The 24,839-nt window shown below is 41.4% G+C and overlaps 1 protein-coding gene across 3 annotated transcripts in view; it reads left to right on the forward strand.

Annotated features, from left to right (window-relative positions):
* The window catches only part of Dnaaf9 (dynein axonemal assembly factor 9), a 141,484-nt gene that overhangs the window by 5,065 nt on the left and 111,580 nt on the right, over nucleotides 1-24,839 (forward strand). For 2 of the 3 annotated variants that reach the window (XM_057780317.1, XM_057780318.1), the window contains exons 2-6: nucleotides 10,696-10,775; nucleotides 11,874-11,993; nucleotides 17,490-17,614; nucleotides 18,700-18,796; nucleotides 20,373-20,479. In XM_057780317.1, the coding sequence (XP_057636300.1) occupies nucleotides 10,696-10,775; nucleotides 11,874-11,993; nucleotides 17,490-17,614; nucleotides 18,700-18,796; nucleotides 20,373-20,479 (529 nt within the window). Of the gene's footprint in view, nucleotides 1-10,695; nucleotides 10,776-11,873; nucleotides 11,994-17,489; nucleotides 17,615-18,699; nucleotides 18,797-20,372; nucleotides 20,480-24,839 lie in introns of those variants that run through there. The other variant, XM_057780319.1, reaches the window with a different exon arrangement.

Genomic DNA, 24,839 nt, shown 5'->3' on the forward strand with positions numbered 1-24,839 from the left:
ACTTCAAAGTATTTTTCTGCAGAAGAATCTCTTTCAGGAACTTCAGAAGTTCTTTGGTTGTATATCCAGTTCAAGGTCAGTCTATGTTACCTCAGACTCTGGCTGAGGTAACAAGTAACAACAAAAACTCTTCAAAAATCCCCAAGCAGCTTGTAATACTGGCTAGGAAGGCTCAATGTGGTTTTAGGAGAAGCACAAAGATCTGCTTGTTAAGATTTGTAGCTTCAATCCCAGCACTTGGGAGGCAGAGGCAGGTGGATCTCTGTGAGTTCGAGGACAGGCTCCAAAGCCACAGAGAAACCCTGTCTCGAAAAACCAAAAAAAAAAAAAAAAAAAAAAAAAGATTTGTAGCTTCATTTCTGCCCAGAGGTAGTGGCCTCACTGTTTGCCTTTGCGCTTAGGTCTGGGGTGACAGTGCGCTTGCTGTGTGCCTTCAGTTCTGTGACATCCCTATAGCACAGTAATGTGGCAGTGTCCCCCAACTTCGGCGCTCCATGCTACGCAACTTAAACTTTTGGTTTTGCCCTGAAATTTATTTTCAAAGGGTCTGTAGAGGTAGCTCAGCAGTAAAGGTGCTTGCCACCAAGCCTGAGGATACATGGTAGACAGAGGAACCCAGTTCCACACCTGTGTGTATATGCCGTGAGATATGTGTGCCAACACATACAATATACAACCCAGACAAATAAGTGAATACGTCAATAGGAAAAAATTAAAAAGAATAAGGCATTATAGTTTGGGTACTTAAAACTGGCACCTTTGATTTAAAGCCTAGTTTGAAGAAAAGGCAGCTTACTTGGTATTTTATTTATATTTGAGACAGGGTATCAATGTATAGCCTTGGCTGACCAGGAACTTGCTCTGCAGACTAGGCTGGCGTCAAACTCAGAGAGATCCATTTACCTCTGCCTCCAGGGTGTTGGAATTGAAGGTATGTGCCACCACACCTGGTTTTATTTAACATATTAACATTTTAAATTATTTACTCTGCGTGTGTACACGTGTGTACATGTTGGTGCCTATGGTATGGCAATCAGAACTACTTGAGGGAGTAGGTTCTCTCCTCTTCCACCACATGAGGCCTGGGATTCTAACTCAGGTTGTCAGACCTGGTGGCACGTACCTTTGCCCACTGAGGCATCTCATTGGACCCTTACCATGCCTTTTACAAACTTCAGTTTTGAAATAATTTTAGACTTATAGATGAATTGTAATACAGAACGATGGCGCATTTATTACAACGAAGGCGTCAGTGTTGGTGCAACACTTTAATTAGTAAACTTTTGTTTACCTGGAGTTTAGTCCTCCGAACTTTATTTCCCCAAATGAACTCTCTATTCTGAGATCTAACCTAGGCTTCCACGTTCGATTGTATTTGACATCCTTATAACAGTCAGCGATGCGAGGGAGGATAATTGTGGGTGCTTCCTGAGTGAATATTGTGGCGCTGATTTTACAAAGAGCAGGAAGTGAGAGAAGTGTTCACAGTCAGCCAGAGGGAAGGAGCAGCACGGAAAATATCTACAGTAAGCAGACCTCTAATGGCATTTTCTGTTTGTGATGACTCGTTTTCTGGAATTCTTGAATTTAGCGTCCTTTTGTTGTTTTATATTGGTTTGGTTTTTCAAGACTAGAGTTTCTCTCTGTAGCCCTGGCTGTCCTGGAACTCACTCTGTAGACCAGGCTGGCTAAGATCCACCTGCCTCTGTCTCCCAAGTGCAGGAATTAAAGGTGTGAGCCACCACTGCCTGGCTGAATTTACCATCTTTATTAATACAAATTCATGAAATTTGTATAGGTATAAGTTTCAACTGAATATTAGCTTTTAACCATTTTAAATCAGGTGATCTGTAAGGAATTACATCCAGTAGTTAGTAAGAGATTCTTAGCGAGCGTGAGTTGCATATTTATTCTCTGTTGCAGAAGATGTTCTCCAGAGGAGACAGGCCTCTTCTGGTGTAAAGCTATCAAGGAGCCAGGCTGCTTCTGTGCTTTATTTGGTGACATTAGCAGGTAGTTTTCATAATAAGAGGAGGAGAGTAGTCCTCTTAGTTGAGTCAGTGCCCCTACAAGAGATGCTTCTAAGCCGGGCGGTGGTAACGCACGCCTTTAATCCCAGCACTCGGGAGGCAGAGGCAGGCAGATCTCTGTGAGTTCGAGGCCAGCCTGGTCTACAAGAGCTAGTTCCAGGACAGGAACCAAAAAGCTACGGAGAAACCCTGTCTCGAAAATTAAAAAAAAAAAAAGAGAGATGCTTCTACACAGCTTCTGAACATGCCTCCTTAGTCAGATCGCCCTAGAAGCAGAGGAATCTGGCTTATTGCTAACCTAAGTAAAATGTGTGTATTATTAAAGAAAGGGAAAATGAGTATGGTTGTACCCCAGTGATAGAACTGTCTAGAATGAGGATGAGACTGCACTGGAGTGTTGGGGTCGTGTGGAGGTGGGTGTTTTAGTCAATGTTCTGTTGTGTGAAGAGACACCATTACCACCGCAATCCTTATAAAGAAAAACATTTAATTGGGTCTGGCTTACAGGTCAGAGTCCAGTCATCATGGCAGGAAGCATGCTGGCACACAGGCATACATGTTGCTGGAGAAGTAGCTTAGAGGTCTACATCTGTATCCTCAGGCAGCAGGAAGAGCAGAGACACCGGGCCAGACTTGAGCGTTTGAAACCCCAAAGCCCACCCCAGTGACACACTTCCTCTAACAAGGACACACCTATTCCAACAGAGTGCCACTCCCTAAGCATTTAAATATATGAACCTGTGGGGGCCATTCTTGTTCAAACCACCGCGTGATAGTCGGATGTTCTTCAGTCATACCGCATGTGTGTCAGTGTGAGCCATTTTATGGCTAGTGGCTAACCGCTTTTGGTCATGATAGCAGCAACATTTGTCTTACCTGTCACCAGTGTAGGACATCAGTGGAAATGGTATTTGTTGCCTTGCCACATGTCTGCCTCTGCCTTTCTTCAAGTTTCTTAATTTTGACAAGGGAAGTAGATGGTAGTAGCTTTACTCTAAAGACCAGGCCTCGTCATCTGTCTCAGTCCTGTAGTGAGCTCATTCTGATCTAGACCTGAAGTCTAGGTTAATACGGATATGGTAGCCTTTGTTATTCTCGCTGTGATTCCCTCTAGCATTGCAATATGAAGAATCTCTAAAGTTCAGAAAAGCTGAATTATTCAGTGAGTATTCCTATTTGCCATACCTAGACTCCATACTTACTGTGTTTGTTCTTTCTATGGCGCTGCAGTCAAGCCAGTCAGTGCTTGAGACCAGTCCCAGTGCTCTGGGATTGCTAGGCAAGCACTCTGTCGGAGAGCTGGGTCCTCAGCAGGATCATTTATTCTACTTTTGAATATGGCTTGATCTTCTGTCCACCTGGAAGAGATGGAGATCACCAGAGCTGCTTGAAAGAGACACTCTGACCTGTTGAGCCGTCTGTAGTCTGTGCCGTGAGCTCCAGGTTCCTGCTTTTGTGCACTGTCGCCTGCATTGACAGCTCTGTCTGTGAGTCATTTCTGCTCCTGTCAGGAGCCCCAATAAAACTCACTGGTTCACCAAGTTGAACTTCAGTGGTTTCCTTACTTTGGTCTGTCCTAAGTTCCCAATCTGGGATGAGTAGACATTGATTGGTCTTCCCAGGAATAGTGTCTTACAACACAACTTGAAGTCCTGACCCTTCCATCTCTACTCCCAGTTGTTGAGGTGACAGTTGTGTGTCTGTCAGTGACTTTTAATTGACCTCCTGGAATCAACCTATTTCCCTTCACTCTGCTATCAGTTAAGCCAATAGAGTCATTTATTGAAGTATGTGTCATTTCATATGTCATTGCTGTTTTCAGAACACTTCTAGTAAAGGCTCACCTGTGAACCGGGGGTCTGGAGAGGTATGTGTGTGGAGGTCAGCGGACAGCGTAGGAGTCAGTTCTCTCACCCACGATATGGATCCAAGACCAAATTCAGACTCTCCTATTTGGTGGCAAGGCTCTTACCTGCTGAGCCATCTCACCTGCCCCTCAGCTGTTTTTGGTTTGGTTTGGTTTGGTTTTTGTTTTGTTTTGTTTTTGAGACAGGGTTTCTCAGTAGCTTTGGATCCTGTCCTGGAGAACTAGCTCTTTTAGTCCAGGCTGGCCTCGAACTCACAGAGATCCACCTGCCTCTGCCTCCCGAGTGCTGGGATTAAAGGCATGTACCACCACCACCAACTCAACTTGCTGTTTTGCAAAGAGTTTGTATCCAACACCCAAGCTAGCATCTCACAAATGCCTGCAACTCCAGCTCCAAGGGATCTGATGCTCTCTTCTGACCTTCACAGTCACCTGCACACACCTGGCATATACATATCACTTGTGAACTGGAGTTTTCCAGGGGGGAAAAAAGGCCAAACCTGTGTGAAAGATTATCCAAGGCTGCTGACTGACTAGAATTTCATGAAAAGAACAGAGACATGTCATTTGTTCAGTGTCTTTTTAAGCTAGACACTGGTTTGGATAGCTTGTAGCATCTTTTCTAGTTTAAATGGTGAAGTAATTGGGAAACTAGTGAGTAGAAAAAGATCATGCATGGGTTTCCTGGCCTTTGAAGGAGGCATCTGCTCATGTGTCATGAGAGCATGAACACTAGCTCAGGCTGGCTCTCCAGAGGTGTCTGGCTCACCCTCCAGCTGGGGGTTGATAGCCAAGTTGTTGCCACTGTAGCTTTCTGCAGCCATGGTGGCAGCCTCGGGTTCTCTTCACCCTCCAAGAGCTTGCAAAGCAATTGTGAACCTGAGAATGCCAAAGGCTCCACTTTTCTGTTATGTGCCCATTGGTGACAATTGAGTTGTCATCTCTCATGCCTAAACTGTTTCTAAACCTAAGGAAAACCCAAAAATTAATAATAGTGTAAAAGCAGCATTCTTCTTTGAGGTCTTGAAGAGTGGATCCAGGATATTGTTATGTAAGTGCTTTACCATTGAGCTATATTACCACCCTGAAACAATTGTAGAATGTGTGTGTGTGTGTGTGTGTTCTGTATTAGGGATTGTACCCAGAGCCAGGCAAATGTTCTGCCATTGAGCTATATCTATCCTCAGTTTATCCATGAGTTTTTTGTTGTTTTGTGGAGTTTTTTTGTTTGTTTTTGTTGTTCTTTTTTTTTTTTACATTTATCTTTTACTTACTTGGTTGGGTGGGGGACATGCTCTCTAGGTGCATATATGGTGGTCAGAGGACAACTTGGGAGAATCTTCTTTTCTTTACCATGGGGTCCTTCCTATCCAGCCCAGGTTTGGTGGTAAATGTCTTTACCCCTTGTTATTAGGGTTCCTATTGCTGCGATGAAACACCATGACTAAAAGCACTGGGGAGGGATGTGTTTATTGGCTTATGCTTCCTTATCGTTCATCACTGAAGGAAGTCAGCACAGGAACCCAAACAGGATAGGAACATAGAGGCAGGAACTGATGCAGAGGCCACAGAGTCGTGCTGCTTACTGGCCTGCTCTCCATGACTTACTTAATTTGCTTTCTTATAATTGCCCAGGACGACCAGACCAGGGGTGGCCCCACCCGCAGTGGGCTGGACTCTCCCACTTCAATTGTTAATTAAGAAAATACCCTACAGGCTTGTCTACAGCCCAGTCTTGTGGCAGTGACTCTACCTTGTGTCAAGTTGTCATTAAACTGGCCATCACACTCACTCCATGACTTCTGAAGGTAAAACTCTGTAAGTTGTGAACAAACACAGGCCTATCCAGGATGTACCAGCCTTGCTCAGGTACTGTGAGCTGCAAAAGTGTTGCTGTAGACTATCGGGTATATTCATGTAGACACATAACGAACTATCTTAACCTTTGGTTATTAGAATCAATGAAAACTTTAGTTTTGTACAAGTTTTTTATTCTTTCTGAAAGGACAATAAACTAGTATTTTATGCATATAGTTTCAAAAAGCATTAATATGAATAAAGCAGATATGCCAAGATGTTAACTGTGATAAATTCTGGGTTATGGGTGGGAATAGGGTGATTGTACTTTTCTTTGAACTCATCAGGACTTTTTTTTTTGCTCTTAGTTAAAAGTAAATAATTAAGTAGCTGTAATGCTTCGTGGTTCTGTGACAGATCGGCTGTATTCTTGTTAAAGATTAAATCTGAGAAACAAGAAAACGTACAAAGGGAAAAACCTGAATTTAGTTTTACCCATTTGATACGAAAACACTAATCAGGATAATATTCTACGTAAGGAAAAAAGACACTCTTTACATTTATGTGCGCCTGCTTTATTTGGACTGGACAGGGTACAAGTAGGAAAAAAGTCTCCTATTTTCAGTATTGTCTTGGCTTTCAACAGCAGTTGCCGGGGAAACACTTTTGTTTCTTGGTCACATGATCTGGACATGCTTTTTGTCAGTGGCTGGTTGTAAGTTTGTAGACCAAAGAGCTCTTGGTAACCTTGGCAGTTAGTCAGCGTGCTGTCCTGAATAGAAAGTGGGCCAGAGGGCCAATGTGCAAAGTCTTTCTAGTGGGGAGATGACTAAAAAGGAAGCATACAGGGGAAGGTAGACGTCATTCCTCAGGGAAAGAAGTTTATTTAATATTAAAATTATCTTGCCATTTTTACACTGTTGCTTCTAAAACCTTGTTATTCCATATGACTCTTTCCTCATAGCCTCTAATTGTTATTATAAAACTACAGAAAAAGTAAAAGGATAGTATGATAAATACTCATGAAGCCTACCATATAGTTTATTTAATTTTTGAAATAGATCTTACTATGTAGCTCTAGCTGGCCTGGAACTCTGTCATCTCACTAGCTCACTAGACCCATATATTTTAGAATAGATCCCCTCACCCCCAAGACACAGTTCTTCTGTACAGCATGTGCAGCATTAGAGCCTGTCCTACAGACCAGGCTGGCCTCGAACTCACAGCATGTGCAGCATTAGAGCCTGTCCTACAGCCCAGGCTGGCCTCGAACTCACAGAGATCCGCCTGCCTCTGCCTCCTGAGTGCTGGGATTAAAGGCGTGCGCCACCGCCTAGCTAGAATAAACTTTTCTATGTCCATAAAATTTTTTGGCAGTTGATTGGAATTGTGTTAAACCTACATGCTAATTTGAGGAGAATTGATATTTGTACTATGTTGTGTAACCACACCCCTGAGTAAAAATGACTCTTCCTCACCTCGCAACCATCAACTGCCAATAGCTTCTCAGCTAGAGATGGGAGCTCAAGAACCCTTTCCCCAGCTGTGTTGAAATTTTGACTGTAACTGGGCAATGGTGGTGCACGCCTTTAATCCCAACACTTGGGAGGTAGAGACAGGTGGATCTCTGCAAGTTTGAGGCCAGTCTGGTCTACAGAGCAAGTTCCAACACAGCCAGTACTACACAGAGAAAGTGTATCTCAACCCCCCACCCCTGTAAAAAAGAGAAGAGGTATTTTGGCTTGCTCTTGTGCAGGTAAGCACACCCACTGTGAGTTCATGGGTGCAGTGTTGTATCCTGTCTGGAAAACAGCACTTCACAGTACAGCTCCCTATCCTCCAGCTCTTAGTCTTTCTTCCTCTTCTGTGATGTTCACCAAGCCTTGCTGGGGTGGTTGTGGGGTTCCTATGAATGTCCCATTTAGTAACTCACAGCCACCTGTTTAATTCTCAGCATTTTGACTAGTTGTGAGCTTCTACAGTAACCACTAACCCAGTGTGAAAAGAAGCTTCTTTGAGCAAGGTTGGGAGGAACATAGCTCTGTGAGTCTAAACAAATACTTAGAAAGCAGTTCGATGACTTCTAGTCAAGAATACAATAGTACTAGGTTTCCCCTGGTTCCTGTGACCACCCCAGCCAAGGGCTTTGGGCCAAGTTTACAGTACCAGACATGGATTTCCTTCTGTGGAGCAGGCCTCAAATCCAGTTATAAGGTAGCTGATTAACCCATAACATTCATGATATTATTATTATACCAGTGGGCACATCTTGCCTGGAAGGTTGTTATTGTAGCATGCAGGGGCTGGTGTTGGGTATAGCCACTGATGTCTTTCTCCTCTGGAAGCCTGTATAATATATTCCAGCATCATGAAAGCTGGCCATCAGGGAGAGAGCTCACTAGTTAGTTACAGATGTATTTCTCTGTCCTGCAGTGAGAATGTGGGATGTCTTCTCCAGTAGGGTTTTGTTTGTTTATTTGTTTGTTTATTTGTTTGTTTTTTCCAGAGAGAGAGAAAGAAAGAGTCTTTCATTGTGAGTCCTGGTAGCTCTGGAACTCATTATGTAGACCAAGCTAGCCTTGAACTTAAAGAAATGCACTTACCTTGGCCTACAAAGTGTTGGGATTAAAGGCACCCACCACTGTGCCCAGCCTGAAATATATTTTGTGAAATTTTTCATGTGCATATTTTGTCTTTATGCGTTTCTATATATCACATGTGTGCCTGGTCGCTCACGGAGGCAAGAACAGCATGTCAGATTCCTGAACTGGACTTATATATGGTCGTGAGCCACCATGTGGATGCCTTAAACTCAAATCCCCTGAAAAGCAGCCAGTGTTCTTATTACTCAACCATCTCTCCAGCTCTTTACTCTCTGTTTTTGGTAGACAACCAAGAGCAGTGGCAATACCCTGTCTTGTTTTGGGGAGCCTTTGGAGCCTCCCTGATCAATAACTTATAGGGTAGGATCTATGCCTGGTACTGGATTTTCATTTAATAGCCCATGTCTTCTGGGAGCAGCATTGTCCATCCATGCAGGGTACCTCCTTTCATCTCTTTTTAAGTCATATTTTTCAAGAGGGGTGTGTGTGTATGTGTGTGTGTGTGTGTTGTACCATGTATGTACAGGTGCCCCAGAAGGCTAGAAGAGGGCATTGGATCCCCTGGAACTGAAATTACAAGCAGGTGTAAGTTGCCAAAGTGTGTGCTGGGTTCTGGACCTGCATCTTGGGAACTGAACTCTGGTTCTTTGGAAGAGCAGCAAGTGCTCTTAAATACTGCCATTGCTCCAGTCACTTAAGTCATAGTTTAAAATGACACAGTAGTGGGTTTCCATGAGAGTTTTCTTTTTATAAATCCTTAGTTTTGATTAACCCATCCCTACTCCTTTCTCTTACCTCACAACCTTAACCCCAACCTACTTAAACCATAAACTTCCCATGTTCTCCCCTCTTCCTTCATAGCACCTGTTTTCTACCATTCTCTCCCCCAGTTCAAGCTTCTTGCCCTCCTCCTTACCCTTTCTGGTATCTTGACCTCTGCAAATATTACAAGTTAAATATAGAAATCTAAAAATTTGAAGCTAGGTGCTGAGACAGTGCTGCTCTTGCATTGGACCCGAGTTAAGTGCCTAGTACCACCATTGAGTGGCTCACAACCATCTTAACTCCATCTCCAGAGTGATCCTGTGCCTCTGACCTCTGTGGGTACTTGCATGCATTTACACATAATTAACATTCTTTAAAAAGAAAAGAAAACTCAAAGCTAGAACTGCATGTAATAGAGACATGCAATGTGTGTCTTTCTGGGCTTAGATTAGCTCATTGTTAATATTTTCCGGCTCCATCTGTTTTCCTGAAATTTTCATAATTTCATTTTTTTACAGCTGAATAAAATTCTGATATGTGTATTATCACATCTTTATTATCCATCAGTTGATGACCATTTAACCTGATTCCATTTCCTAACTATTTTGAATTGACAGCAATAAACATAGATGTGCCAGCATTTCTGTTGTAGGTATGAGTCCTTTGTGTAGATGCTCAGGAGTGCTAAGGCTAGGCCATATGGTAGTTCTATTTTTAGTATTTTGAGAAGCCGCCACACACCATTTACCATAGTGTGTGCACCCGTTTATACCTCTACATGCATATATCCCTGCCAGCTAGTAAATAGGGGTTACTGTTTCCCACATGCTTGTCAGCACTTGTGATTTGTTTTCTTAATGATAGCCATTATGACTGGGGTAAAATGGAATCTCAAAGTAGTTTTAGTTTGCATTCCTAATGGTTAATGATACTGAACACTTAAAAATGTTTATGGTGGGGTGTGGGCTAAGACCTGGGGGTGGTGAAGGATCAGGCTTGACCATGACATTGGGTACTCATCTTTGGGGTTACTGAGAAGGAATAGAGGGAGATAGGAAGGCAGAAGAGTCCATAGAGATTTCATTGTTTAGGAATACATGTTTTCTTACACTTTGCCTGGGTGCAAGAAATGTCCCTTCTGCCAAAGGAGTAATAGCTCTCTAGAAATCAAGCGTTTCTCCTGTGCCGAGATTCCATGAGGGTGGTCAAATGGATGAATTGGAGCTGAGTTTGTTGAGCCATTTATGTCAATTTTTGTTTGTTACTTTTGATACAGACTGGTAAAGACCCAAATTAACCTAAATCAGCATGGAAATTTGTCTTTCAGATCCAACAAAAGTAAAAAGGCGTTGGGAGTTCTTGAATCATCTCCTGATTGTTTATAAATGGGGCCTTGGTGTCATCCTTCACTGAACCAAAGAGCCACTGACAGTCTGGTTTATAATCAGTAGTCCAGGTAGTCTTTAGACCACTTATACATAATCATCTGGTCCAGAAAATGGAGGAGAAGGCTATGGTTCTGATTAAAGAGACTAGTATCAGCATCCGGACCTAACAAAGCCATCCCTCCTGCGTGTGCCTTTTAGGGATTTTCATACAGTGCTACACTCAGGAAACTGTTGTTCTGTTACAGCTGCAGCCGTCTCCGCCAGGTTCAGAGCATCCTGACACAGAGCAGCAAGTCTCAGCCTGATGGGATTCTCTGCATCCTAGGTCAGTGCTTTCATGAAATGGGACTCACAGTGGCAGTGGTTTGCATTCTTGATCTCAGGAAGATAATAATAATAATGCTATCATGGAAGGTACATTGTAGGGTAGTGTCTTCCCAGTTCTCTTCCCTGTGAAATCTCCTGTTCTGTTGTGGGTGAATATTAAGAGATGTCAGTGAGATAAGGAGCTCTTACAATTCTTGGAGCTCCTGCTGCAACCCATTCTTTCTAAAATCATATAGACAACAGCTACTGACCCTGATCCTGCCATCCTGCACATGGCTGTAGGCTCGGGATGCCTCAGACATTGAGAGGCAGTGGGAGACAGTGTCATTTAATTTCTGTTGTCTCTGGTCACACCTTTCTAGATAGCCTTAGTGAGGGCCATCTGCAGGAGCATATATCACCACACCACACTCAGAGTGCATCCCTTCTGATGCTTGTGAAGGATTAGGGTTTATTGTTCCACCCTCTTGTCTTCATCTTTTTCAAACCACCGATCACACATTTTTCATAAAGATCTCTTTGAGATCTATTCTTGGGCTAACTGAAAGTATTCCAAGATCTTTAGTAAGTCAATAGAAGACCATAGTTGCTGGTTCTTTCTGCCCTTAAGAATTGCTTTTTATGGGGCTGGAGATGTCTTAGTAGTTAAGAGCACTTGATGTTCTTTCAAAGGACCCAGGTTCGATTACCAGTACCCACATGGTGACTCACAACCATCTGTAATTCCAATTCTAGGGGACCTTATGTATCCTGGAGGGTGCTCTTCTTGCCTCATTGGGCACCAGGCATACATGGTACACACACATACATATGGGCCAAACACCTATATATGTAAACTAAAAACCAAAAGAAAAAAATGCTTTTCAGAAATCAACAGCCTTAGTAATATTTGTTACTTAATTCTCCCATCTATGTAGATCTTGAGATCCAAGAAAGGGGTCTTAAGGTTCAGCCTGTTTTTTTAACAAAGGGGTTGTTTATTTAGTTTTAGCTCAAAACTGGTTTGAACTGCCTGAAGCCATGAGGGCTTTATCACTGGCGTTTATTGTGTTCCATGGTATAAGACTGCTAAGTCACAGCCTTCCTTGCCTTGCAGGAATTGACAGCAGGTACAACGAAGGCTGCAGGGAGCTGGCCAATTACCTTCTGCTCGGATTATACAGCCAGAATACCACTGATTTTGAGAAAACAGGATTTTCTGAAGAAATTCTAGATGGTAAGTTTGTATTATATTGGCAAATGGTAGGAGAGAGTGGTTTATTTCTTTGGATCCTTAATTCATGATTTTTTTTAAAAAAGTTTTAATTTTAATTTATTGTGTGAGTGTTTTATTTGCATGTTTGAATGTGCACCTTGTGTATGCTTGGTGTCCTTGGGCCAGAAGAGGACATTGGATCTGGAACTGGAGTTACAAGTGGTTGTGAGCCAACATTCAGGTGTTCGGGTTGAAACCCAGTCCTCTGGAAGAGTAGCAAGTACTTTAATTGCTAAGCCATCTCTCCAGCTCCAATTCATGGGCTTTTGTTTCTGTGGGTTTTTTGTTGTTGTTGTTGTTTCTGTTTCTGTTTTTATGGGTTTGTTTGTTTGTTGTTTGTGACAGAGTCTTGTGTAGCTCTAAATGGCTTGAAGCTCATTTGTAGACAAGGCTGACTTTGAACTCTGGCATCTACCTGCCTCTGCCTCTCTAGTGCTGGAATTAAAGACATACACTCAGCACCCCATGCATGATTTTTTTAAATGGGAAAATGTGGTCGAATTTTAAGTAGTTCAATGCTCTGGTAAATTCTTGCCTTATTTTGCTTTATTGGCTGAATGATGTGTGACGTCCTAATTAGTCTTGAAATTGGCAACCCTCTGACCTCAGCCTCCCAAGTAGCTAATATTAACAACTGATAAGATTTTGTCTTTTTAATAGTGAAAAGTTGCATTTCCTAATTGACCTATTAAGTAATATATTCTGTTGGTCACACACTGCATAACAGACTATCAACAAGCAGGTTCCAGAATACATTTATTGGGTAAATCATCTTTGAGATCAAAAGCTGACCTCAGGGTTTGGCATTCTCTCTTGGCAGTGCGCGAGTTTTTCTTAGCACTGCCTACTGCTGCTTTTCACCGAAGGTTTAGATTGTGTGCTGTTGCCCACTGAAAGCACTTTGAGCTTTGAGGCAAGGATGATTTGTTCTTGTAAGCTGCTCTTGTGAGGAAGAACACTTCATGTGAATGGTTAGCTGAGGAACAAGGGCCTATTGTCCTGCTGTCCTTGGGAATTGTTTTTCGTGTGACTTTTTACAATGCAGGCTTTCTGCCTGCAGTCTGCCTTCTCTGGCTTGGAGACACTGCGTGTGTTGATGCTGCTGTGGGCTGTTGCCCAGAAGCTATCTCTGATATCATATATTTAGCATTATAAATTGTCTGCGAGATGAGTCAGAAGACCTACAACAAACAAGTGAAACTGGACAAGAGACAAGACGCTTTTGCAGGGCAGCTGGGGAGGGCATGAAAGCAAACATTTGATGTCAGATGATCTCACTTGAGTATAGTGGTTCTCAGCTGGGGGGCAGTTTTGTCCCTTGGGGGACATTTAGCAATGTCTGAAGACATTTTTGATGGCCATGGTTTGGACCATGGTACTACTGGCATCTAGTGGATGCCAGGGCTGCTGCTAAACATCTCAAAATGCACAAAAAGCCTCAATTAGATGATGAAGAATTATCTGACTTCAGCTGTCACTAGTTCTGAGTCATAGACTGTTTGAGAATTCTGTCATGCTAAAGTCCCCAATACTGTTGATTCATAGTTTAGTTAAAGCTGTTACGAATACAGAAAAAGCAGACTGAAATTACTCTTTTTGTTACCATCCTTTCCTCCTTTTCCTTCCTTCTTTCCTCTTTCCGTCTGAGGTAGGCGCTCTCTCTGTACTCAGACTGGCTTCAGATCCACAGTGCTTTCAGCCTCCTGGGTGCTAGGTTTACACGCATGAGCCACCACTGTTATCTTCATCGGTTCTTTTTCTTTTTAATTTTTGATATTAAAATAAAATTATAACATTTTTCCTTCCCTTTCTTTCCTCTAAACAAGTGGTTCTCAACCTGTGTGACTCTTTTTGGCAACCCTCTACCTCCAAAAAACATTTACATTATGATTCATAGCAGTAGCAAAATTACAGTTATGAAATGGCCAATGAAAATAATTTTATGGTTGGGGTTTACCACAGCATGAGGAACAACTGTATTAAAGAATTCCAGCCTTAGGAGGGTTGAGAACCACTACTCTAAACCCTCATATGTCCTTCCCCCTCCCTTCAAATTCATGGCCTCTTTTTTAATTATTATTGAGTACATATACATATATATTCCTGCATATAATCTTCTCAGTCCATATAATGTCACTTGTACGTATGTTTTTAGGGCTGACCATTTGTCTCTGGACAACTAGTTGGTGTGCTCTTCCCTGGAAGGCCACCTCTCCTTCTCCCAGTGTTTCTCAGTTGCCTGTAGTTTTTTGTGTAGAGTTGAGGCTTCAAGGGCTTTTCCCTGTCCACTTAGACATGTCCATTGGTAACGTCCTTGCTCAACTCATGTTTGGGTGGTCATATTGGTGAGACTTTTATGGATGTAGCTTCTGACATTACAATTGTTTTTTAATTCATCTGTTTGCTTATTTGTTTGTTTCAGATTTTGATTTAAAATTACTTGGCCAAGGCGGGTGGATCTCAGTGAGTCTAAGACTGGCCTGACCTACAGAGTGAGTTCCAAGACAGGCAGGGCTTGAATAAAATAAAATTTCTTTCAGGGGGCTGGAGACAGGACTCAGTGGTTAGGAACATTGACTGTTCTTCCAGAGGACCTGGATCCAATTCCCGTACCCATATGATGACTCAGCTGTGTACAGCTCCAGTCCCAGGGGATCAGAGGCCCTCGTCTGGCCTCTCTGCATGTACCAAGAATACAAGCGAGACACAGACATACATGTAAGCAAAACACCCATACAAATAAGATAAAGTAAACATCTCAAATATAAAATATCTTCCCTTAAATGTAGTGTTCTGGTCAGAATTTATTTTGGAAGCTTGTACTTGTTACACATTTCACTGCAACCATAGTTACAAGGACATATCAGTACTAAAATTAAGGAAAGTGCTTAATTCCTAAAGATGTGTTTTTTCTTTTTCTTGTTTTTTGGCTTTATCCTGTCATTTGTCACAGTGGATACTTAGCAAATAAGCGTTTTTCTCCAAATTAATAAAGTCATTTTTATATCCACCTAGTTTGAAAGCTAAAATCACCAGATTGATGCTGCTGCTGTTTCTCCTTCTTCCCCTCCTTTCTCTTCTCCCCTCCTTCTCCTATCCCTCTTCTTCCTCCTCCTCCTCCTCCTCTTCTTCTTCTTCTTTTAATTTTTGAAGCAGAGCTTCACGATGTAATCCTGCTGTCCTGGAACTTGTTATGTAGGCCACACTGGCATCAAACTCAGAGAACTCGAATTCACAGAGATCCTCCTGCCTCTGTTTCCTAAGTGCTAGGACTAAAGGCACAGGCCACCACAACTAGCATGCTTCTACCTTTATGAGCATAAAAAGGCCAATGTGAGATACTTATTTTTCAGACATTTCAAAAATATTAAACATAATTTTACTACTATTACTACATAATCGACGATGAACGGTTCTCTTTATGTAGCTCTGGCCATCCTGGAACAGACTGTGTAGACTATGCTGGCCTCAAACTCACAGAATTCTGTGATTAAAAGCTTGTTCCACCACACTGGCCAGCCCTACTATCCCTTGTCCTTTCCTCCTCTTCCTTGTCCTCCTGCTTCTTCTCATTCTCCTGCTGCTGTCCTTCTGGAGGGATTTTTTTTTCACACAGTGTCTCTATTTAAATCAGGGTGTCATCCTTGAACTTGAATCATAAGCATGTGCCATGATATCCAGCTTCCCTGCTTCATTCCTCCTCCTCCTCCACCTCCTCCCCCCCCCCCTCCTCTTTCTTCTTTTTAGGTAGAATCTGGCCATCCTGGAACAAGTCACTGCGTATAAAGACCATGCTGGCCTTGAACTCACAGAGATTCTCATACCTCTGCCCCCACTCCCATTGCTTGGATTAAGTGATTAAAGTCACCACACCTGACCATATTTTCTTCTTTATTTGTTTAACTCTGTTAAATATCAGTCTATTGAGAGTACGAAATTTGTTAGCAATTGTTACATTTGTGAGTTTTTTTGTTTTGTTTTGTTTTTGGATCCTAAGTCTTTAGGGTTACACTTCAGTGTATAGTGTGTGTGGTGTATAGTGAATCATGTGTGGTGTATGATGGGTGCCTCACATTTTCAGGTATCACAAAATTTCTCCCTTAGCAGGTAGTCTACAGGGCTCTGGGGGTGGTGGAATATGAGGAAACCCAGTACTGAGACATAAGAGAGGGTTGATTCTTCCTTTGCACTTTTCTTCCAGCAAGTCCTAGCTTAGTGTTGTTAGAAAGAGGTCTAGTGGCACCGCCGTCACAGGAGCCATGGAATGAAGCCCGCTTTTCTTTTGGAATTATGCCTACTTTTATTTTCCATGCCCAGACTAGTTTAATAATTCTGCCCTATTCCATTATTCTCTCTCAGGGATCTTGACTTTGCCTGGGTTTCTTTGCACCCTTGGGATTTCCTTATTTACTTGATCTACCAATGTTGATGACTGTTGTAAATCTGCTGTCTGTTGGTATGTTTCCAGAAGCTCTTTCACTTGCCTGCATTTCCTTCCTTCCAGCCTTTCCTGTGTGCAGAGTTCACTGCTGCACACAGTAACCTTTTCTAAGACTGACAGGCAGTGTCCAGATTCACAGTTTCCTGGAGCCAAGTGAACCTTTGCCCAGAAATTTTAGACACTGGTTTTAGTGTGGAGTCCCTGCTGTTGGTGCTGTTTCTTGACTCAGTAGCCCTGTAATTTCCGTTTGATACTTATCTCCTCGTTGAAGTATTTTGTAAAGCCAGGTGTGGTGATGCACATCTGAAATCCCAGCACTTTTGAGACAGAGGTGAGGAATGCTGTAAATTAAAGGCCAACCTGGTCTACACAGTGATTTCTAGATCAGCCAGGTCTGTGTAGCCTGAAAAAGAAGCCAGGCCTTGTAGCACAGTTCTGAAATCACAGCTGCTTGGGAGGCTGAGACAGGAGTGTTGTTCAAGGCCTCCCTGTGCTGAGTACTGAGTGGAAGGCCAGCTGAGGCAATTTAGTGTGATGAGTGCCAGCCTAGGACCTGTGTAGCTCTAGCTCAGCCTTCAGTAATGCAGCCACTGTCATCAGTTAATCAGTAAATAAAGAAGTAACACAGTACCGCATCTCTGAGTTTGTTGAACTTTGCAGTACACTGCTTCAGCTAATGAAGCCTGCTATTTTGACTTATTCTGGGCACACACTGTCATATCTAGGAGGCCATTGCAGCAACACTAGAAAATCCTTACTGTCCACACTTGACCCTGCTTGGTTAAATAATTATACGTTTAGATTTTTGTTACATTGTTTCTGAAATAGCTGTATGTTTTGGTTTTGAGATTTATTTGTTTGTTCGTTATAATAGAAATGAACCCAGGGCCTGGCCATGCAACCCTGAATTACTGCACTACAATTCATCAGGCATTAGTGGAAGTTACTATTTTATGGGCAGAAAGTGTCTGAAGGGAAAGCCTTTGACAATTTTGTGTTTTGCTTTTTTCTTACAGATGTGATTATATTGATTAAATCAGATAGTGTCCATCTGTACTGTAATCCTATCAACTATGGATACCTTTTGCCTTATGTAGCACATTGGAGAAACCTGCATTTCCACTGCATGACCGGAAATGAGGTGAGGAGGGAAGACAGGCTAAGTACTTCATTCAGCAAAGTGTCAACTTGGACCAGAAGCCCCTTAGCAAACATCACAGATCCAGTGTCAGAATCTGGTCACACAGAAATGAATATTCAAGAAAAAAGCTTTTTAGTTGTTTACCTGGTGGAGACAAAAGAACTTTTACACTGGGCTTCTGAGCTGCCTTCCTCACCTGTTCTGTCCCATGCTCAGGGACTGCTCCTGCAGGCTTTTCCAACCTCCACATTCAGGGCTGGAGCAGGCAAGAATAGCTGCAAATGTCACTCAACACAAAGTTGTAGGCTTATTTAAATAGTTATAGGATCTTTATTTTTATTTATTTGTTTTGGTTGAGACAGGGTCTCACTGTGTAACCTTGACGGCCTGAAACTCAGAGGTCTACTGACTTCTGTCTCGTAAGTGCTGGGATTAAAGGCATGTTCCACCAGCCAAGAAGATTATTATTTTTTAATATAATTTGATAATGCAGTTTTTGAGTGAGTCTAAACTATAGATGGCAAAATAGAGTTACAGTGTCAAAAGACTGGACATGCCTAACAAAGCTTAGAATTTCTTAAACTTTGGGGCATTTATGTCTAGGTTCTTAGTGTCTATTTCAAATAGAAAAAAAAAAACCCTTTGGGTTCTTTCTAGAAAGAAAACTGGGATTTTTCTGCCTGTAACGTCATGGTAGTTTCTACCCAGCATTGATTAAGACCTTTTATTTCCATGTGATTGTTGGGGGAACTTGGAGGAACAGGTCTTATGTCTTCCATTTACATCTCAGTCAATCCATTTAGGGTTGAGTTTTGTTTATGAGATGAAGAAATGGAGACTGCCTTTGACAATAAACAGGATAGGTTGACTTTAGAGCCCAGCCTTCCCTAGTTGACAATAAATAGGAGAGATTGACTTTAGAGCCCAGCCTTCCCTAGTTGACAATAAGTAGGAGAGATTGACTTTAGAGCCCAGCCTTCCCTAGTTGCCATTTAAGACCAATCCTGAGGCTGTACAGTGATAATGTGAAACTTTGGCTGATGTATCTTATCAAAGCTCATCTTCCTTTTAATTTCTCTTTTTAGTATGAAGATGAGGAAGCAGCAGAAGAATTTAAAATTTCCAGTTTTGTGGACATGGTTCGAGACTGCAGTAGAATTGGTATTCCTTACAGCTCCCAAGGTGAGTATCTGACTTAAGCAGTTAAGAAATTTGCTTGGATGATATGCAGGTTGAATACCCTTATCTCTTTCATGGTAGATATTTGGCTAGAAAACCATTTGACCCATTTTCACTAAGGCAAAGGATCAGCCAGAATGAAATTTAGGGACACTCCTATATAAGCTTCTGTTCATAACTGTGAAGTTACCACAATAACATACCAAGGCTACCTGTAGTCAAGGAGAACTGATAAGGGATTTAGCATAATTAACATCTAGTCTGTATCATTTATTACTTAGAGTATAGATATAAGGCATCTTCATAATAGGAAATTGTAGTTTGAATAGCTATTTAAAAAGTATGCTTAGCCGGGCGGTGGTGGCGCACGCCTTTAATCCCAGCACTTGGGAGGCAGAGGCAGGCGGATCTCTGTGAGTTCGAGACCAGCCTGGTCTACAAGAGCTAGTTCCAGGACGGGCTCCAAAACCACAGAGAAACCCTGTCTCGAAAAAACCAAAAAAAAAAAAAAAAAAAAAAAAAGTATGCTTATTGTACTGGCTTTGTGGGAACCTAGCGGGTTTGGATGCTCACCTTCCTAGACCTGGATGGAGGGGGGAGGGCCTTGGACTGCCCACAAGACAGGGAACCCTGACTGCTCTTTGGACTGGAGAGGGAGGGGGGAGGGGAGTGGGGCGTGAGGAGTCGGGGGGGGGGGGGAGGGAAAAGGGAAGCGGGGAGGAGGCGGAAATTTTAATTAAAACATTTAATAAATAAAAGAAAAAGTATGCTTATGAAGTGAGAAAGATGGCCAAGAGCATGTACTGGTCTTTCAGAGGACCTGAGTTTGGTTGTTGGCAGTCATACATATCAGGTAGCTCACAACTGCTTGTAACTCCAGTTCCAGGGGATCTGGCTTGATGGATACCCACACATATATACACATGAGTTAAAATAAATCTTTTTGCAAATAAATCTTTTCGCCAGGTGTGGTAGCATGTACCTTTAATCCCAGCACTTGAGAGGCAGAAGTAGGTGACTGTCTAAAAGTGTGAGGCCAGTATGGTCTGCATAGTGGGTTCCAGGCTGGCCAAGGCTACATAGAGACCCTGTCTCAAAAAAGCAAGCAAACAAAAATGCTCATAGGACATGGAATACAGGGGGAAAGTCAACAAGTTTACTAGTGGTAATATTGTGGAAAGAAAAAAAAACACTGAATATTGAAATTGTTATTACATAAAGGACACCCATTTTGTTTTGTTTTGTTTTGATACAGGGTCTTCCTGTAGCCACTCTTTGCTAGGCTGGCCTCAAACTCTAGAGAGTGCTGAGTGCTGGAATTAAAGGTGTTCAACACTGCTGTTCAGCTTACTTTTTTTTTTTTTATAGAAAACTAAAATGTGAGCATGTGTTGTAGAGAAGTCTGAATTTATATTATTTGCTGGTGATTTTAATTTCTTGAATTTTGCATTATACTTCTAATTTCAGTGTCTAACTCTCTTATTTGTTCATACTTATTTGCTAGAGGAAATGAGATTGGGTTCGAACTGTCATGTCCACAATGGTATTTGATATGTGTTGGTGTATGTGATTCTTCTAGGTCACTTGCAGATATTTGATATGTTTGTGGTAGAGAAGTGGCCAATTGTACAGGCCTTTGCACTTGAAGGCATTGGAGGAGATGGGTTTTTTACCATGAAATATGAGGTATGTATGAAAACTAGTATGTTTGGTTATTGTCACAAAGTGAACATGAAGTTTTAAAATAAGAAGATCTTACGGGAACCAATAAGAGATCTGCCTGTCCCTGCCTTCCAGATGCTGGGATTAGGGTATCACCATGCCTGGCTTTGAAAGAGATGGTCTTTGCACAGTGTTCACATAGAAACTATATTATTTGCAATACTATAATTAAGTATATTAAACCAATAGCTTAAGCATATTTCTGGCTAGCTCTTACATCTTAATTAACCCATTTCTGTTATTTTATATTTTACCACAAAGCTCATGGTTTACCGGCAAGGTTCCAGGACACATCTGTCTCCTTAGGCAGCTACATGGTGTCTCTCTAACTCTGCCTACTCTCTCTGTATATATCTCTTCCAGCCTGGCTATGTTCTGCTCTGCTATAGGCTGAAGGAGCTTCTTTCATTAACCACTAAAAGCAGCACATATACAGAAGAACTTTCCACACCAGCACAGTGTTTTTATTTCTGTATTTTTTGCATATTGGAAATGACCAATAAATATCTGTTGAGATAGATTAATGGGATAGAGTGAGTCTAGAAAATGACACTCATTCATAGTACAGGTTAGTGGGGATGGCCTGGTGACAGAAAGCATCTGTTTGACTCCAGGAGACCCCAACTGATGTGACATCACCCAACAGAAAACCAGGGAGGAGAAGCATTGTCATGCTAGAAATGGGGACATCTTGTTGAAATAGTACATGTAGAAGCAAGTCAAAGGTCTAACATCCTGAGGAAGTGCGGGAAGACTTGCCTAGCAGGACACCACGCTCTCTAAGGCGGTCTGTGAACTTTATAGTTATAGTGTGCAAATAAGGCTTTGGGAGTTGCCCTTGAAATGTCCACAAATTCAAAAGGAACTTGGAGGGAATCAGGCCACAGTAGAAAGAAAGGAAGCCATTTTACAATAATGGTTATTTTTGTTTTATCTTTTCTGGGTTTTTTTTTGGGGGGGGAAGGGTTCAAGAGAGGGTTTCTCTGTGTGTAGCCCTGACTGTCCTAGAACTGACTTTGTAAACCAGGCTAGCCTTGAACTCAAGAGATCTGTTTGCCTGCCCTTGCCTCACGAGGGCTGGGATTAAAGATATATATATAAAGTGATTTAATTTGAACAGTGACTCTCTGTGGTAGGTACTGTTCTGTGTCTCTCTAACAGAGGGATTAAATAAATTTTCCCAAAGATACAGAGCTAGTGAGTAGTGACAGGGCTCGGTCCAGGCCCAGATGATCTGGCTTTAGAGCCTGTGCTCCTAACCTATGCTGTGTCGGGAGGGACATTAAAAAGTGGCACACCATTGATACAGTCCAAGTGAGACAGGCTTTATGGCTCTTGCCTTAAATGTTTCATACTGTGAAGTCATATTCACAAGGGAAAATCCTCCTTCCCTCTGAAACCTTTGAAGGGTTAATATAGATCTTTATTATGGGATCTTGCCTTTAGGGGTGGGATGGGCCATGTGAAGGAAATGGCAGATATATAAGACTACAAATCTTGTAGGCGGAATGTCTCAGGAGCCACTTCCAATTACCATACAGAGGCAGATATTAATTGTAAATGCTCAGCTGATAACTCAGGCAGGCTTATTACTAACTAGCTCTTATATAAGATGATACATATTTCTTATTTATGCTCTACCACATGACAGTACCTTTATTAGCATGGCACGTTCATCTCCTATTCCCTCCATGTCTGACTGGTGACCCCTGTCTCTGCCCTCCTTTTCATCACTCTCAGTTTGGCTTTCCCACCTAACTTCCTGCCCAGCTACCTGCCTGTCAGCTTTTTATTAACCAGTGAAAGTAAAACATATTCACAGTGTATAGAATGATTATTCCACAGCATTTCCCCTTTTGTCTACTTAAAAAAGAAGGTTTAACTTTTTTTGTGGGGCGGCAGTTTCTCTCTGGCTTTGGAGCCTGTCCTAGAACTAGCTCTTATAGACCAGGCTGGCCTCGAACTCACAGAGATCCACCTGCTTCTGCCTCCCGAGTGCTGGGATTAAAGGCGTGCGCCACCACCGCCCTGCGTAAGAAGGTTTTAACTTTATGATAATAAGATTATATACAACAAAAACAGTTAAGAATTACAGTTACAAAATCCAATTCATTTGTATTTGACAAATTAGAGAAAATACTCAACTATCTATCCTATCTTGATGAGTCTAAAGTTTCACATCTAATTTATCTTTTACCGTATATTTAAGAAAAATTATAACTATGAACCTCTAGTCTTCTTTGTCAAAGACCCCAGAAGAATGAAATGTTGCCTAAAGACAGGGACACCTTGCCTGGACAGTCACCCCGAGTTTCTCTGTAGTGTTAGGGCATCCAACTCTGGCCTACAGACCTAGCATATCTAACAGACTTTCCTGTAAAAGATGGAACTCTGAAGAATTGTCCTACCTTGTCTTGGCAAAGTTTGACAGTTGCCTTTTTTGTGTCCTGCTGGTTTAGTTTGGACTGCAGCTGTCAGCAGTTGAGGCAAGGGTAGGTTCTTGGCCCACATGACTAGCTTTTACCATAAAGAACACAAACTCTTTATGGAGTTTCTTTAATGCCTGTCTTCTTCTCTGAAGTAGATTGGTGCTTCCAAGAGCAGATGTGTCTCAGTATCATGAAAAGCCTTAAGTTATTAAGCATATAAAATGCCATATTCTGTACATCTTTGAAGTGTTTGAAGACTCATCTATCTAAATATGTCTTTGAAATATCCTTGAAAACATACCTGACTATAAGTTTCACTATTATAGATGACTATTAATCTGTATTTCTTAATTATGCATTGCATTTTTAAATTAGCTGCATAAAAACAATACCTTAAACAAGAATATAAATATACATACAGTATAACACAATTAACTTTAAATTTGTAACAGTAAGCCAAAATCCTTATCAATGTAAAATATTTAAGACTAGGAGTTGCTTTTTTTAGTTTAAAAGTAGATTTGAGGAGCTGGAGAGATGGCTCAGTGCTTAAGAGGACTGGCTGTTCTTCCACAGGTAGTGAGTTTAATTCCCAGCAACCACATGGTTGGTCACAACCATCTGTAATGAGATCTAGCTCCCTCTTCTGGTGTGTCAACATACATGAAGGCAAAATGTTGTATACATAATAAATAAATATTTTTTTAAAAAAGTAGATTTGATAATCCACCCTTTTATTGTTTCTATATCATATCCCCCTTTCTTCTTTTAGAAAAAGATCTCTGAATCTAACTCCTTTGGTTTTTTTTTTTTTTTTACCATAATCAATAATAATTTGTAACCAACCTCCCTCTAAACAAAGACAGACATTCATAGTCCATTTTTTTGAGAATGTGAATGTAGTTCTTTAGACTACTTCCTATTGTTTGGGGGCACTGGTAATCTTTGGACTCTGAGAAAATTTGGGATAATTGTTAAGTCTTGGCTGTAGACTTCTGTGAGGCTAGATCATCTCAGTGAGCTGCCTAAAAGCAGTTCTGGATGCTGTACCAACTGGGCCATCAGTTTTTATTGGTGTCTGGTCCCTTTCCTCTGAAAATATATAAACTTTTGAAGGTAACATACTTATCTATTAATATAAGTATAAACTGTGTATTGTACACAAGTCAGCCAAAGATGATTTTTTGTTATGTGTTTGACCAGGTGAAATATACATCACGTGTCTTATAGTTCCTTTAGGTTTATCTTTTTATGTCTGTAGTTAGGATTTCAGGGGGTCTTCCTCCATCAGACCTGATTTTCTTTAACCCAGAATGAATCCATAGCCTCTCATTTCCTATGGAAATAAAAACAATCTCTCCCCCAAAGTAACTTACCTTTTGACTTAAATTTTGAAGTCAAGATATTTATAAAATATATAGATTGGTTTAATTAATCAATTTTCATAATTCAATGTCTTTCTTAGCAACCAAAAAATTCAAAGACAACACAATAACATACAGTATCCAGACTCTGTGTATATTCCATCTTTACATAGCTTATTATTTTCTTATTACTCTACTTTTAAGGACATTATTTTGAAACTATTTCAGATCGAAAACTGTGTATATTCTTTCTCCTTTCTCCAACATACCCACATATATTTTCAAGTATACTGTGACACGTTTAGAGACTTTTTCAGTCTGGATCTGTCTTTACTATGTATCTGTAACCTTTTCTGTCTGCATGGTTAACAAGAATTAAATCATGGTTGTAGAGAACTTTTCCTTCCTTGAAGCAACAGGAAAAAAGTTCTTCCTTGGCTCTAGCTTCCTTCTTACTGTTAAGATGCTGAAACTGACAGAGAAACCTTGTCTCGAAAAATCCAAAAAAAAAAAAAAAAAAAAAAAAGATGC

This window comes from Chionomys nivalis, chromosome 9 (genome assembly GCF_950005125.1).
Source record: "Chionomys nivalis chromosome 9, mChiNiv1.1, whole genome shotgun sequence".
NCBI classification, from domain to species: Eukaryota; Metazoa; Chordata; class Mammalia; order Rodentia; family Cricetidae; genus Chionomys; species Chionomys nivalis.